Source organism: Triticum aestivum, chromosome 7B, assembly GCF_018294505.1.
Source record: "Triticum aestivum cultivar Chinese Spring chromosome 7B, IWGSC CS RefSeq v2.1, whole genome shotgun sequence".
In the NCBI taxonomy this organism is placed as follows: domain Eukaryota; kingdom Viridiplantae; phylum Streptophyta; class Magnoliopsida; order Poales; family Poaceae; genus Triticum; species Triticum aestivum.
Window position 1 is genome coordinate 106,743,756 of NC_057813.1, and position 12,783 is coordinate 106,756,538.

Genomic DNA, 12,783 nt, shown 5'->3' on the forward strand with positions numbered 1-12,783 from the left:
CGCTTGCGCGACACGGAGAGCACCATAGGACAACACCAATAATAAAACATGCAACTCAAACCAATCATAGCAATTCATCAATCACCGATAGGACAACGAAAATCTACCCGGACATCATAGGATGGCAACACATCATTGGATAATAATATGAAGCATAAAGCACCATGTTCAAGTAGAGGGTACAGCGAGTTGTGGGAGAGTGGACCGCTGAATATAGATGGGGGAAGGTGATGGAGATGTTGGTGAAGATGGCGGAGGTGTTGGTGTAGATCGCGGTGATGATGATGGCCCCCGGCGGCGTTCCGGCGCCACCGGAAGCAAGGGGGAGAGAGCCCCCTTCTTCTTTTTCTTCCTTGACCTTCACCCTAGATGGGAGAAGGGTTTCCCCTCTAGTCCTTGGCTCCCATGGCTTGGGAGGGGCGAGAGCCCCTTCGAAATTGGATCTATCTCTCTGTCTCTCTCTGTTTCTGCTTTCTTAGATTCTGCCCTTTCACTGTTTTTTTATATCTGAAGATCCGTAACTCCGATTGGGGTGGATCTTTTGCCCAGATTTTTCTCATAAAATTAGCTTTCTTGCAGCAAAAAAAGAGCGTCAACCGCCTTACGGGGTGCCCACGAGGGTCCAGGGCGCGCCTGCCTCCCTGGGGCGCGCCCCCTGCCTCGTGGCCCCCTCGGGCACCGTCTCACGTTGATTCTTCTTCCCAAAAATCACAAATATTCCAAAATAATTCTCCATCCGTTTTTATCCCGTTTGGACTCCGTTTGATATTCGGTTTCTGCGAAACATAAAGCATGCAACAAACAGGAACTGACACTAGGCACTGGATCAATATGTTAGTCCCAAAAAATAGTATAAAAAGTTGCCAAAAGTATATAAAAGTTGAATAATATTGGCATGGAATAATCAAAAATTAAGATATGACGGAGACGTATCAATACTGTGTCAGATGTGGCATCAATCTTGATGCCCTACGTGGACGGTGGATTTCTCACCGGTACTTACCTTACCGGTAAAAAAAACTTTTTCGGGCTGGACCCAACAATTCTTGGATCGGAACGTGACGCTCGAAGGAATTCAACTGGTCGATCTTCTTTTTCTCAAAAAGAAAATTGGATCTTCTGCTCAAAAGGAAAAAACTAATCGATCGAAGTCACCTAAAAAACCCATGATCGATCGAACTTGCCTCATTAAAAAAATTGATCAAACGGGACCTTTTTTAAAAGGGGAAAAGCTGGTGCTCAACCCACCGATCTTTTCTCGTCCGCCGCGTTCTACATCTACCACGCATTTTCATGGCTCACGCACCACAACTCTCCTTTCATCTTTACCTCCACTGAAACGCTAGCCACATTTATTCTTGCAACTGGGCTCTTGTTTCAAAAGACACACGGCGACAAGCGATCTATTGCCTACCCACAAGGAGGGAACCGTGAGGGAGGGCAATGGCAATGACACAACCTCTGTCGCCGGTGGCCTCCCTAACCACGGTGAGGCGACAAGGGCGCCCTGCTTGAGCGGTCGCCGTTGAAGCCACCCAGGTGTCGACAAGAAGAGCCATACCGGGCGAACCCAGGAGAGGTTGGAACCATGGCGCAACGAGTCCCTGGAGAACGATGCATGTCCTCCTAGCCGCCTCCATCGCGGCGCGGTCCTCAAGACACCGTCGGGGCGGCCTCGCGCAGTGGAAGCCGCCCGTGCCTGCCAAGCTGTGCAGCCGCACACCGACAAGTTTGTGCAACAACGACGAAGTTGCAAAACAGCAACGACAACCACGACGGTGCTGCTGAGACATCCTTTTTATTGCAAGAAATGTCTGTAACATCATCCATGCTGCAAAGTTCTTTCCACAACATCATCTCTGTTGCATAAAGGTGAAGCTGAAGAAAAAAAAAGAATTCTATAACACATCCTCTTTTCAAATGTTTATGCACTATGAGCTCAGTTGAAAAGGCTTTTGCAACACTACCTTTGTTACAATGGTAAGGATGGAGTTGGGTTGTTGGATAACGCCAGATCTAATGGCTGCCGAGACAGATATTGTCGGGTTTACAAATACGGGGTAGGCCCAAGTATATGATTGGCCCAGTGGAGGCCCAAGTATATGATTGGCCCAGTGAAGGCCCAAGACTCATATAAAATACGGCCCAAAAGGTAATGGGCAAATGGGCTTTGTCGACAAGACATCATAAATAAGGAGGGTAGCATGAGACCGCACTAAGTCCTAACAATCGGATACCAGGCCACCCAACCGTGATCGTCAACAATAGACAGGAGACGAAGGGAGTAGTCGGCTATGCCACCGGTTGACCACTACCTAGGATACCTCTTGGCCACGATGTCATAATGGTGGCAGTTACCCAACGATGATATAATCTAGTTAAATATGACAATTATTAGTAATAAATGCCATGAAACAGTCGACCACGCCTGAAGCCATGGATATCATGAATACCAGCCCATCATGTACCCCTATTTGGTGCACTCTATATAAGCCGGGAGGCGGGAGGGAAGCCTCGGGCTGAGGGTTGATCATACTGACATTGTACCCTACGCCAAGAGCAAAGAGCACCATGAGTAGGGTATCACCTCCACCGCGGAGGACCCAAACCTGTATAACTCTTTGAGCATACTCCCAACCGCACTGTTCGCTGGATACGATTGCCTCTACAACCACGCCCCCTCCCCTTAGTATGTCAAGATTATATCCACGACAGATATGCAACTCTCATCTTAATTAATGGATGAAACTGATGGTTTTATCTAGAAAATACTTACCGTTATCCCCTTTTATGGAATTCTTTTACACAATAGTAATGTAAAACCGTAAAAGTTGCCTACTTGTGCACACAAAGTAATGAATAAGCATCCAGTGCGAGAAAAAAAAATTAGCATCCAGTAATGGACTTCGACGCATCCAGTTTACTTCGAGTCGATGCAATTTCATATATGCATACAATCAGCCGGTCATCTAATAACATTTTCTTTTTAAAAAAGAAGGATGACCCCTGACCTCTACATCAGAACGATGCATGCAGCCATATATTATTAATAATGCGAAATCCAGCGGCCAAACAACCTCGACGAACAGATCTCTAACATACCTCACTAGAACAAATGCCACATTACCACTACAGCTCTACTACATAACTTGGAACATGTTTTTAGCATACACCACTAGAACAAATGCCACAATATCACCGCACAAATTTATAATGCACAGATTAAATGAGTTAAAGATAGTCTCATGTCAACACTCACGACGGAAACAGGACCAAGCAACACGAACTTCCATATTGCAGGAGCCAACGTTGAGATTGATGCCTGCGGGACTTACACCAGCTCTATGAGATTTTAAAACTGCTTCGCTGGTCTCAACGGCATCTCCCTCGTTAACTGGAATTGCCATTACTGAAACCTTCAGGTTTCTCTCAAGTTCAACAGAGACCACACGTCGTGAGAGCGTGATCACACCATCAGCATCAACGGGCAATCCGCCATCTTCATATTCAAGCAACTTGACCTGCAGGTTGTCATCACTACGGGAGGCAGCACTATATACACCACGAAATCCATCTGGCCACGCCCCGCCAATGATTCTTATAACGACTCTTGAATGTGATCAAATTTAAATTCCAGCGTGCTAAGCCTGCTAGGGTAAACACTTTCAGGACAGTATCCAGCTCTAAACACCACCACAAGAGCACTTAAATCTTTATCCTCAGATTCTGTAGTGCCCTTCACTTTCAGCGAAACCTCAATGTATGAAGGATCATATGCCACGACAATAGCACGGGTAGAACCCGCCAGTGCTAGGTAGCAATCCTGCATGCAGAGAAAAAAATTTAAGTAAACGACAATGTTCATTTCATCAAATAACAATCAACTCTGTAGTAGAATATTCTATTTATTCTACTTTTCACAGCAAAATGGGTAGTTTCAACGACAAAATGGTAAGATGTACGAATTACTAAATCTGACAGCAGCAAATGCATAAATAGTTGCTTATGGTTGCTTCAATAGGCAAATGCAGAAAAAAACTGCGTACAATTAGCAGAGAAGTTGCATGTAATGCCAAGATGTCAAAACAAAACCAAGAGAGAAGAGCTAAGTACGAACCTCCTGGGTGATGGTCTGGCAGTTAGTCCTCGCACGGTGGAAAATAAAATTGCGCTTCTGATCCAAGACATCACGTGCAGCTATCATACCAAACACTTCCAGTGGCCAGCGCAAATCCCCGTTGATTGATGCAACTTTGACTGACATAATCTGCAGAGTGTCCATGGCCTTGGCCGAGCGTTCAGAAGCAGGATTCGTGTGACACATGGCAGGGATAGATGCTGCATAGATTGATCACATGTAAATTAAGCAGTTAGTCAGCTATTACATGAGATAAAAATTGTGATCCATTGACGTATGCTGCAATTCATATCAAATTGGTGTGAGTGATGGCAGATCATATAAGGAAGTGTGCATGGATCCTCCTATCAAATTGCTCGTACATACTTATAAGGGAATGAATCAAGAGAAGTGTTGGCCGGGGAAGGGACTTACTGGTCTGGTCGAAGGTAGCACCGCAGCAGCGAGCGTAGAATCTGTCCCAGAAAGAGCGAAACTCGGCAGCGAACGATTCTTCCTCGCATTGTGCCGGTCCACTCTCCTGCTCATCACCTCCAGCTTCGTCAGCCTCCCTGGCAGATTTTTCAGCCATTGATTTGGCAATAATCCTGGCCCTTTCTTCAGGCGTCAGCTTTCTTATCATCGCAGCCCCTTCAGCCATCCTCATGTCAGTCGTTACCATGGCTGGTCTTTGACGCCTCGCCTTGGGTTTCTTCGTAGCCGCGATCAGCTCTAGCGAAGAGTCACCACGGGCAAGGTCGATCGGTCGCCGTCGCCGCCGCTCTTGTTTTGTGCACGCCGTGTTTTATGGAGGGCTCCTGTTGGAACGCAATCGAAGGAAACAGCCGTTCCCGATTCAAACTCGAGCACCGACCGACGCACGTATACACGTTGCGGCTTATTGGGCCTGGATTACGATCGGTGGGCCTGAGTTAGCAGTTTTGTGGCCCTAATTACCGAAGACGACGCCGCGCCCAGCTTTCCGGAAGGCACCAGGATTCTTTGTACCCACGTTTTTAGTCCCACATCGAGGGCTGAGGCGTCCTCGGAAGGAGAGCTGATTATTTATGCGCCACGCAGGGCTCCCATGAAACTCACTTACCTGGACGGGGTCAATGAGAGATCAAGAAGTCTCATGGCCTAGATCAGTGGCCTACATTGCACCTTGTGGGCGCACTGGTTTACCATCTCCCTTCGGGGAGAGTGGACGTCGTAATTTGTGATAGAGGGGGTACGCGTTCGCGCGGCCCCTACCAACACTCAAACAAAAATATTATCTGTTGTGCAAGATTTCAAGCACAAAAATCTAACTATTCAGTATCAACAAAGATGATGCAATACATAATTCAGTTCTCTAAATATTACCTCTGTCCCGAAAAGCCTACATACTCCCTCCGTTCCGAATTACTTGTCTTGGATTTGTCTAGATACGGATGCATCTAGACTCATTTTAGTGCTAGATACATCCATATCTAGATAAATCTAAGACAAGTAATTCGGAACGGAGGGAGTACATCTGTAGACAAATCTAAGAAGCTCTTTGGGACAGAGGGAGTACATAATTCAGACCAAAGCCGTGCGGAAGATTGTAAGTTATGTCCTGCCCGGTTGGACCATATGCTTGTAGCATCAGTGACGAAACAAATTCAGAGACATCACTGTGAGTTATTCGTAGGGCGCTTTGACCAAAATTTTGATGCCCACCTGAAAAGGTTGGCGATGCCGAAGGCTGCTCCAAATCCTGACCGGATGTCCGCAATCAACTCACGGACTTCTCTCACGGTAGTAGCCACCAATGGCTCCCCTACTGCTTTCTTCCGGTTAGCCGCCCCCTGAGCGGTTCCTAAAAAATGGAACAAATGCTAAGGCAAAAAACCTTGGGCATGGTCCTTACGCCATGTTAGATTTTTTTTTTTGCAGGGTAAGCCATGTAGAAGGTAATGCCACCAGAGCATAGATCACCTTGTTGGGCTGAGGTTGCCAGCTGGCGAAGTTGAGCGTCAGCTGTATGAACAATGCTCAAGGAACTCCTCACAACCTTCGTCAATTCTTGACTGGTCTAGGCAATGATTGTATTGTTAGTTATCCAGAAGTTATCCCCTATTAAGGAATTTGAGCTCTTTTACACAACACGGTATGTAATACTGGAAAAGTTGCCAACATGTGGACACAAAATCATGATCTAGTACTCTTGAGAAGAAAAAAGGCAGCATCCAGTAATCAGAATACAATCTCAGAAAGTGTCATGTCTGTGGATGGCAGATACAGCAAGTGAACAATATCTGGAAGTAACTACCATAACCAAAAGTAATTACACATCCAGGTCACTTCGAGTCGAGTCAATGCAGTTCCATATATGCAAATAAGCCGACCATCTAATAATATATATAAAAGAAAAGAATAAAGGAAACAGGCGTGAGAAGTGTTTAGTTACTTGCCTTAGGTCACTGAGATCAACACTCAAGGCACCGATCTCTTTTGCAACTAGTCTCACTGAAGCCATAGTTTCAGGAAGCTTCTCTCTTGTGAGATCAAATGACTTTTCAAGAGACTCTGCTGCCCTTTTACAGTCCTGAAAATGTTTAGCATATCCATATCCATAGTTGCTACATGTTCCATTTAGAAGTTTCAAGTTTTACCAAATGGACCAACCTACCAACATGGAGGGAATCGCCGAAAAGAATATGAAGCTGGCAGACACTGCAACCTACATAAGATGGTAACTGTGATCAACAGAGACAGTAGGCTCCTGACGCTGACAAGCGCAAATTATAGATGGGAGCCAAATTATCCAGAATAAACCTAACAAGATATGGTTCTATATAAGAAGCATTCTTCAGAAGAGAAACTGCGACTTTCAATTGGATGAACCATGCTCGTGCAGTTTTCCCATCATTATCTTTTTTACCAGCATATACGTTTGCAATGATTTTTTTCTTATCAGAACACTTTTAATTGACAAAAGCACTTCCGCTTGTATGGGAAGTGCTCCTGCATCCGAACTAAGTACATGCGCATCTAGAAAAAAGAAAACCCAAAATACGCATAGATATTATTTACGGACTGGGTCAGTGACTGAATTTTCTGCAACTTAACTTGCGGCGTGCTATTTTCAGATTGGAAAATGGAGAGCATTTGGCATCTCTTTTTCTCCCGCAGGAAGACTGTTGACTTCCTTCATATGTCAATCAATAAACATCTAAAGTCATTAATATCCGTACTAGTATCCATTGTAGTTGGGTACAAAAGATCAACCTATATCTGTCATAAGCCAATCCCTAACGTATGTGCAGCACGTAGATGCATTTCAAACATGCTTTCAGTTTCGAGTAAGTTTTCCACCTTAAACATCGCTTTAAAAGAGACCCGTTGGGCACAAGAAACATAAGTTGGTTAGGAATCTGAATCTGATATGCCTGCATTACTTCAGTGCAGCGACACTAGCCTACCACATGCTAGCTAGCAATCATTTGAGCGATGAAGCTCTGGATTAAAAGCTTTGAAATCAGGAGCACGGGGCAGGGTGCCGTACCGCGGAAGCAGCGACGGAGAGGAGGAGGAGGCCCCCGCCGTCTGGGCGTCGGACAAAGGCGCGCGGGGAGGGCGCGGCCACGGAGGTGAGCCGCTGGCTCGAAGCATCTGGGTAGGCAGCCGACAGATTCTTCGCGGCAGCTCTGCTGGACCCGAGAAGGATGTTAAACACAAGGTTTTGGGAAACTGCATGACACCCGTTAAGGGTGTGGCTATCTCATATATATAAGGGGTACACCAAGGTGTACGATACAATATACAAGACATATACAGAAGCTATATGTAAATACAGTCTAACACCCTCCCTCAATCTTAACTATGCCCTGAAGTACAAAGTATGTTAAGATTGCGCCTGCAGCCTACAAACTGAGGTTGTGGAAGAGGCTTCGTGAAAATGTCAGCAAGTTGATCTTTGGAGGAGATGAACTTGATGTGGAGTAGCTTCTGTGCAACACGTTCCCGTACAAAATGATAGTCAACTTCTATGTGCTTTGTCCGAGCATGAAACACTGGATTAGATGAGAGATATGTAGCTCCAATGTTATCACACCAAAGGACAGGCGGCTGAGTTTGAGGAACTCCCAACTCTCTCAATAAGGACTGTACCCATATGATCTCAGCTGTAGCATTTGCAACGGCTTTATATTCTGCTTCAGTGCTACTCCTGGACACTGTAGCTTGTTTGCGAGCAGCCCAGGCGATCAAGTTAGGACCAAAGAAGACAGCATGTCCCCCCGTGGATCGCCTGTCATCTGGATTACCAGCCCAGTCTGCATCTGAAAAAGCTGAAAGTGCAAAAGACGGCGCTGGCTGAAGAAGTAAACCATATGCTGCAGTGAGGCGTACATAACGAAGAATACGCTTCACCGTTGACCAGTGAGTAGTCCGAGGAGCATGAAGAAACTGACAAACACGATTGACTGCATAGGAGATGTCAGGCCGAGTGATGGTCAGATACTGCAGACCACCAACAATACTGCGATACTCAGTAGAGTCATCCGAAGTGAGAGGATCTCCATCAAATGCAGACAAACGATCAGTAGCAGACATAGGAGTCATGGCATGTTTACACTGTAGCATACCTGCCTTGCGCAGCAAATCCATGAAGTACTTATGTTGAGTGAGTGTCAAACCAGCAGGAGAACGAGAGACTTCCAAGCCAAGGAAGTAATGCAACGTGCCTAAATCCTTCACCGCAAAATCACCACTCAAGGAGGAGATGAGACGATCAGCAGCAGCATCAGATGAGCTGATGAGAATAATATCATCAACATACACCAGCAGATACATCGTCACCTCAGGCCGATGCAGAAGGAAGAGTGACGTATCAGCAGTGGAAGGAACAAAGCCCAGGAACCGAAGAACAGAGCCCAACCTGGCATGCCAGGCACGAGGAGCCTGCTTCAGCCCATAGAGCGCCTTGACCAGACGGCACAGATGATGGGGGCGAGCAGAATCCACAAATCCTGGCGGCTGACGCATGTAAACCTCCTCATCCAGAACTCCATGCAAAAAGGCATTCTGAACGTCCAGCTGACGAAGAAACCAGCCTCGAGTAACAGCCAAGGATAACAGAAGTCGGATAGTCGTTGGTTTGATCACCGGACTATATGTATCCTCATAGTCAAGACCATACCGTTGTTTGAACCCTTTCGCCACTAACCGTGCCTTATAGCGTTCAATAGAACCATCAGCATGCCTTTTAACTTTGAAGACCCACTTGGAGTCAATGACATTAACACCAGAGACCGGAGGAACAAGTTGCCATGTACCATTTGTCAATAACGCTTGAAACTCTTGTTCCATAGCCTGTCGCCAATGAGGGATCCCAAGGGCAGCCTGAAAATGACGCGGTTCAGCCGAAGGATCTTCCTTGAGATGAGCAATACAGGCTGCAAGCCACGCCACCGTCCCATCTTTGCGTTGCTTGGGACAGAAAATGCCAGACCTGCTGCGCGTGTGTGGCCTCTGAGCAGCAGCAGCCGGTCGTGACGGAACCAGAGAGACCGGCGAGGCATCAGGCGACAAAGGCAGTGACGAGGCAGGGCCAGACGATGGCACAGAGGCAGGCGACACCAGCCCAGGCGATCCGGGCCCAGGCGAGGCTGGTCCAGGGGAAACCAGCCCGGGCGACTCCAGCCCAGGGGAGGCCGGCTGCTCCACGCCATCCACGGCCGGCCCATTTGAGGCCAGCCCAGGTGAGTCGGGGGCGACACCTTGAGGCCCAGGCGATTCCAGCCTGGGAAGAGCTGGTGCGGCAGCCGACCCCGGTTGCGCGGGTGAGGCCGGGGCTGCCGACCCCAGTCGCGCGGGAGGCATGCATGGCGCATGCATGGCACCAGGCAGCAAGCCAGGTGCACCTGACGGTTCCTCCTGTTCATCCAGTAACTCAAGACGAGCTCCACGACCTGTACCTGCAGCATGATTAGGCAACAACGCAGGAGAGTATGCAACATCAACAAATTGAGCAGGCAGGGGAGAAGTGGTAGATGAAGATGGAACTGGAGGTGCAGGAGTGATGGAGAAAGACGAGAACGGGAATACATTCTCATCAAACACAACATCACGCGAGATGTAGACACGGTTAGTGTTGGGTTTCGTAGTAATTTCAAAAAATTTCTTATGCGCACACAGGATCATGTGATGCATAGCAACGATAGGAGAGTGTTGTCTACGTACCCAACGCAGACCGACTGCGGAAGCGATGACACGACGTAGAGGAAGTAGTCGTACGTCTTCACGATCCAACCGATCAAGCACCGAAACTACGGCACCTCCGAGTTCGAGCACACGTTCAGCTCGATGACGATCCCCGGACTCCGATCCAGCAAAGTGTCGGGGAAGAGTTTCGTCAGCACGACGGCGTGGTGACGATCATGATGAACTACAGCAGCAGGGCTTCGCCTAAACTCCGCTACAGTATTATCGAGGAATATGGTGGCAGGGGGCACCGCACACGGCTAAGGAATCGATCACGTGGATCAACTTGTGTCAACTTGTGTGTTTAGAGGTGCCCCTGCCTCAGTATATAAAGGAGCCAAGGGGGGGAGGAGGCGCCGGCCAGGAGGAGGTGGCGCAGGAGGAGTCCTACTCCTACCGGGAGTAGGACTCCCCTCCAATCCTATTCCAACTAGGAATCCCCAAAGGGGGAAAGAGGAGAAGGGTGGCCGGCCACCTCTCCTAGTCCTAATAGGACTAGGGGAAGGGGGGAGGCGCGCAGCCCTGGTGGGCAGCCCTTTCACCTTTCCACTAAGGCCCATGAAGGCCCATATGGTTCCCGGGGGGTTCCGGTAACCTCCCGGTAACCCGGTAAAATCCCGATTTCACCCGGAACACTTCCGATGTCCAAACATAGACTTCTAATATATCAATCTTTATGTCTCGACCATTTCGAGACTCCTCGTCATGTCCGTGATCACATCCGGGACTCCGAACAACCTTCGGTACATCAAAATGCATAAACTCATAATATAACTGTCATCGTAACCTTAAGCGTGCGGACCCTACGGGTTCGAGAACAATGTAGACATGACCGAGACACGTCTCTGGTCAATAACCAATAGCGGGACCTGGATGCCCATATTGGCTCCTACATATTCTACGAAGATCTTTATCGGTCAGACCGCATAACAACATACGTTGTTCCCTTTGTCATCGGTATGTTACTTGCCCGAGATTCGATCGTCGGTATCCAATACCTAGTTCAATCTCGTTACCAGCAAGTCTCTTTACTCGTTCCGTAATACATCATCTCACAACTAACATATTAGTTGTAATGCTTGCAAGGCTTATGTGATGTGTATTACCGAGAGGGCCCAGAGATACCTCTCCGACAATCGGAGTGACAAATCCTAATCTCGAAATACGCCAACCCAACATCGACCATTGGAGACACCTGTAGTACTCCTTTATAATCACCCAGTTACGTTGTGACGTTTGATAGTACCCAAAGTGTTCCTCCGGTAAACGGGAGTTGCATAATCTCATAGTCATAGGAACATGTATAAGTCATGAAGAAAGCAATAGCAACATACTAAACGATCGGGTGCTAAGCTAATGGAATGGGTCATGTCAATCAGATCATTCTACTAATGATGTGACCTCGTTAATCAAATAACAACTCATTGTTCATGGTTAGGAAACATAACCATCTTTGATTAACGAGCTAGTCAAGTAGAGGCATACTAGTGACACTCTGTTTGTCTATGTATTCACACATGTATTATGTTTCCGGTAAATACAATTCTAGCATGAATAATAAACATTTATCATGATTATAAGGAAATAAATAATAACTTTATTATTGCCTCTAGGGCATATTTCCTTCAGTCTCCCACTTGCACTAGAGTCAATAATCTAGATTACACTGTAATGAATCTAACACCCATGGAGCTTTGGTGCTGATCATGTTTTGCTCGTGGAAGAGGCTTAGTCAACGGGTCTGCAACATTCAGATCCGTATGTATCTTGCATATCTCTATGTCTCCCACCTGGACTAGATCCCGGATGGAGTTGAAGCGTCTCTTGATGTGTTTGGTCCTTTTGTGAAATCTGGATTCCTTTGCCAAGGCAATTGCACCAGTATTGTCACAAAAGATTTTCATTGGACCCGATGCACTAGGTATGACACCTAGATCGGATATGAACTCCTTCATCCAGACTCCTTCATTTGCTGCTTCCGAAGCAGCTATGTATTCCGCTTCACATGTAGATCCCGCTACGACGCTTTGTTTAGAACTGCACCAACTGACAGCTCCACCATTTAATGTAAACACGTATACGGTTTGCGATTTAGAATCGTCCGGATCAGTGTCAAAGCTTGCATCAACGTAACCTTTTACGATGAGCTCTTTGTCACTTCCATATACGAGAAACATATCCTTAGTCCTTTTCAGGTATTTCAGGATGTTCTTGACCGCTGTCCAGTGATCCATTCCTGGATTACTTTGGTACCTCCCTGCTAAACTTATAGCAAGGCACACATCAGGTCTGGTACACAACATTGCATACATGATAGAGCCTATGGCTGATGCATAGGGAACATCTTTCATATTCTCTCTATCTTCTGCAGTGGTCGGGCATTGAGTCTTACTCAATTTCACACCTTGTAACACAGGCAAGAACCCTTTCTTCGC

The 12,783-nt window shown here is 47.0% G+C and overlaps 1 protein-coding gene, 1 non-coding gene and 1 pseudogene across 2 annotated transcripts; 1 reads left to right on the forward strand and 2 right to left on the reverse strand.

Annotated features, from left to right (window-relative positions):
* Nucleotides 1-3,131: 3,131 nt before the first annotated feature.
* On the reverse strand, nucleotides 3,132-5,305 carry LOC123157725 (uncharacterized; annotated as a pseudogene).
* LOC123163228 (U1 spliceosomal RNA) lies at nucleotides 5,212-5,371 on the forward strand. The gene has a single exon (XR_006481795.1). It is a non-coding gene; the product is annotated as a U1 spliceosomal RNA (small nuclear RNA).
* A 386-nt stretch (nucleotides 5,372-5,757) lies between these two features.
* LOC123155711 (uncharacterized) lies at nucleotides 5,758-6,632 on the reverse strand. The gene is made up of 3 exons (XM_044573858.1): nucleotides 6,556-6,632; nucleotides 6,080-6,171; nucleotides 5,758-5,960 (listed from the first exon to the last, which is right to left on the reverse strand). The coding sequence occupies exons 1-3, from the start codon at nucleotides 6,618-6,620 to the stop codon at nucleotides 5,773-5,775; spliced, it is 345 nt and encodes a 114-aa protein (XP_044429793.1). The 5' UTR covers nucleotides 6,621-6,632; the 3' UTR covers nucleotides 5,758-5,772.
* Nucleotides 6,633-12,783: the final 6,151 nt, after the last annotated feature.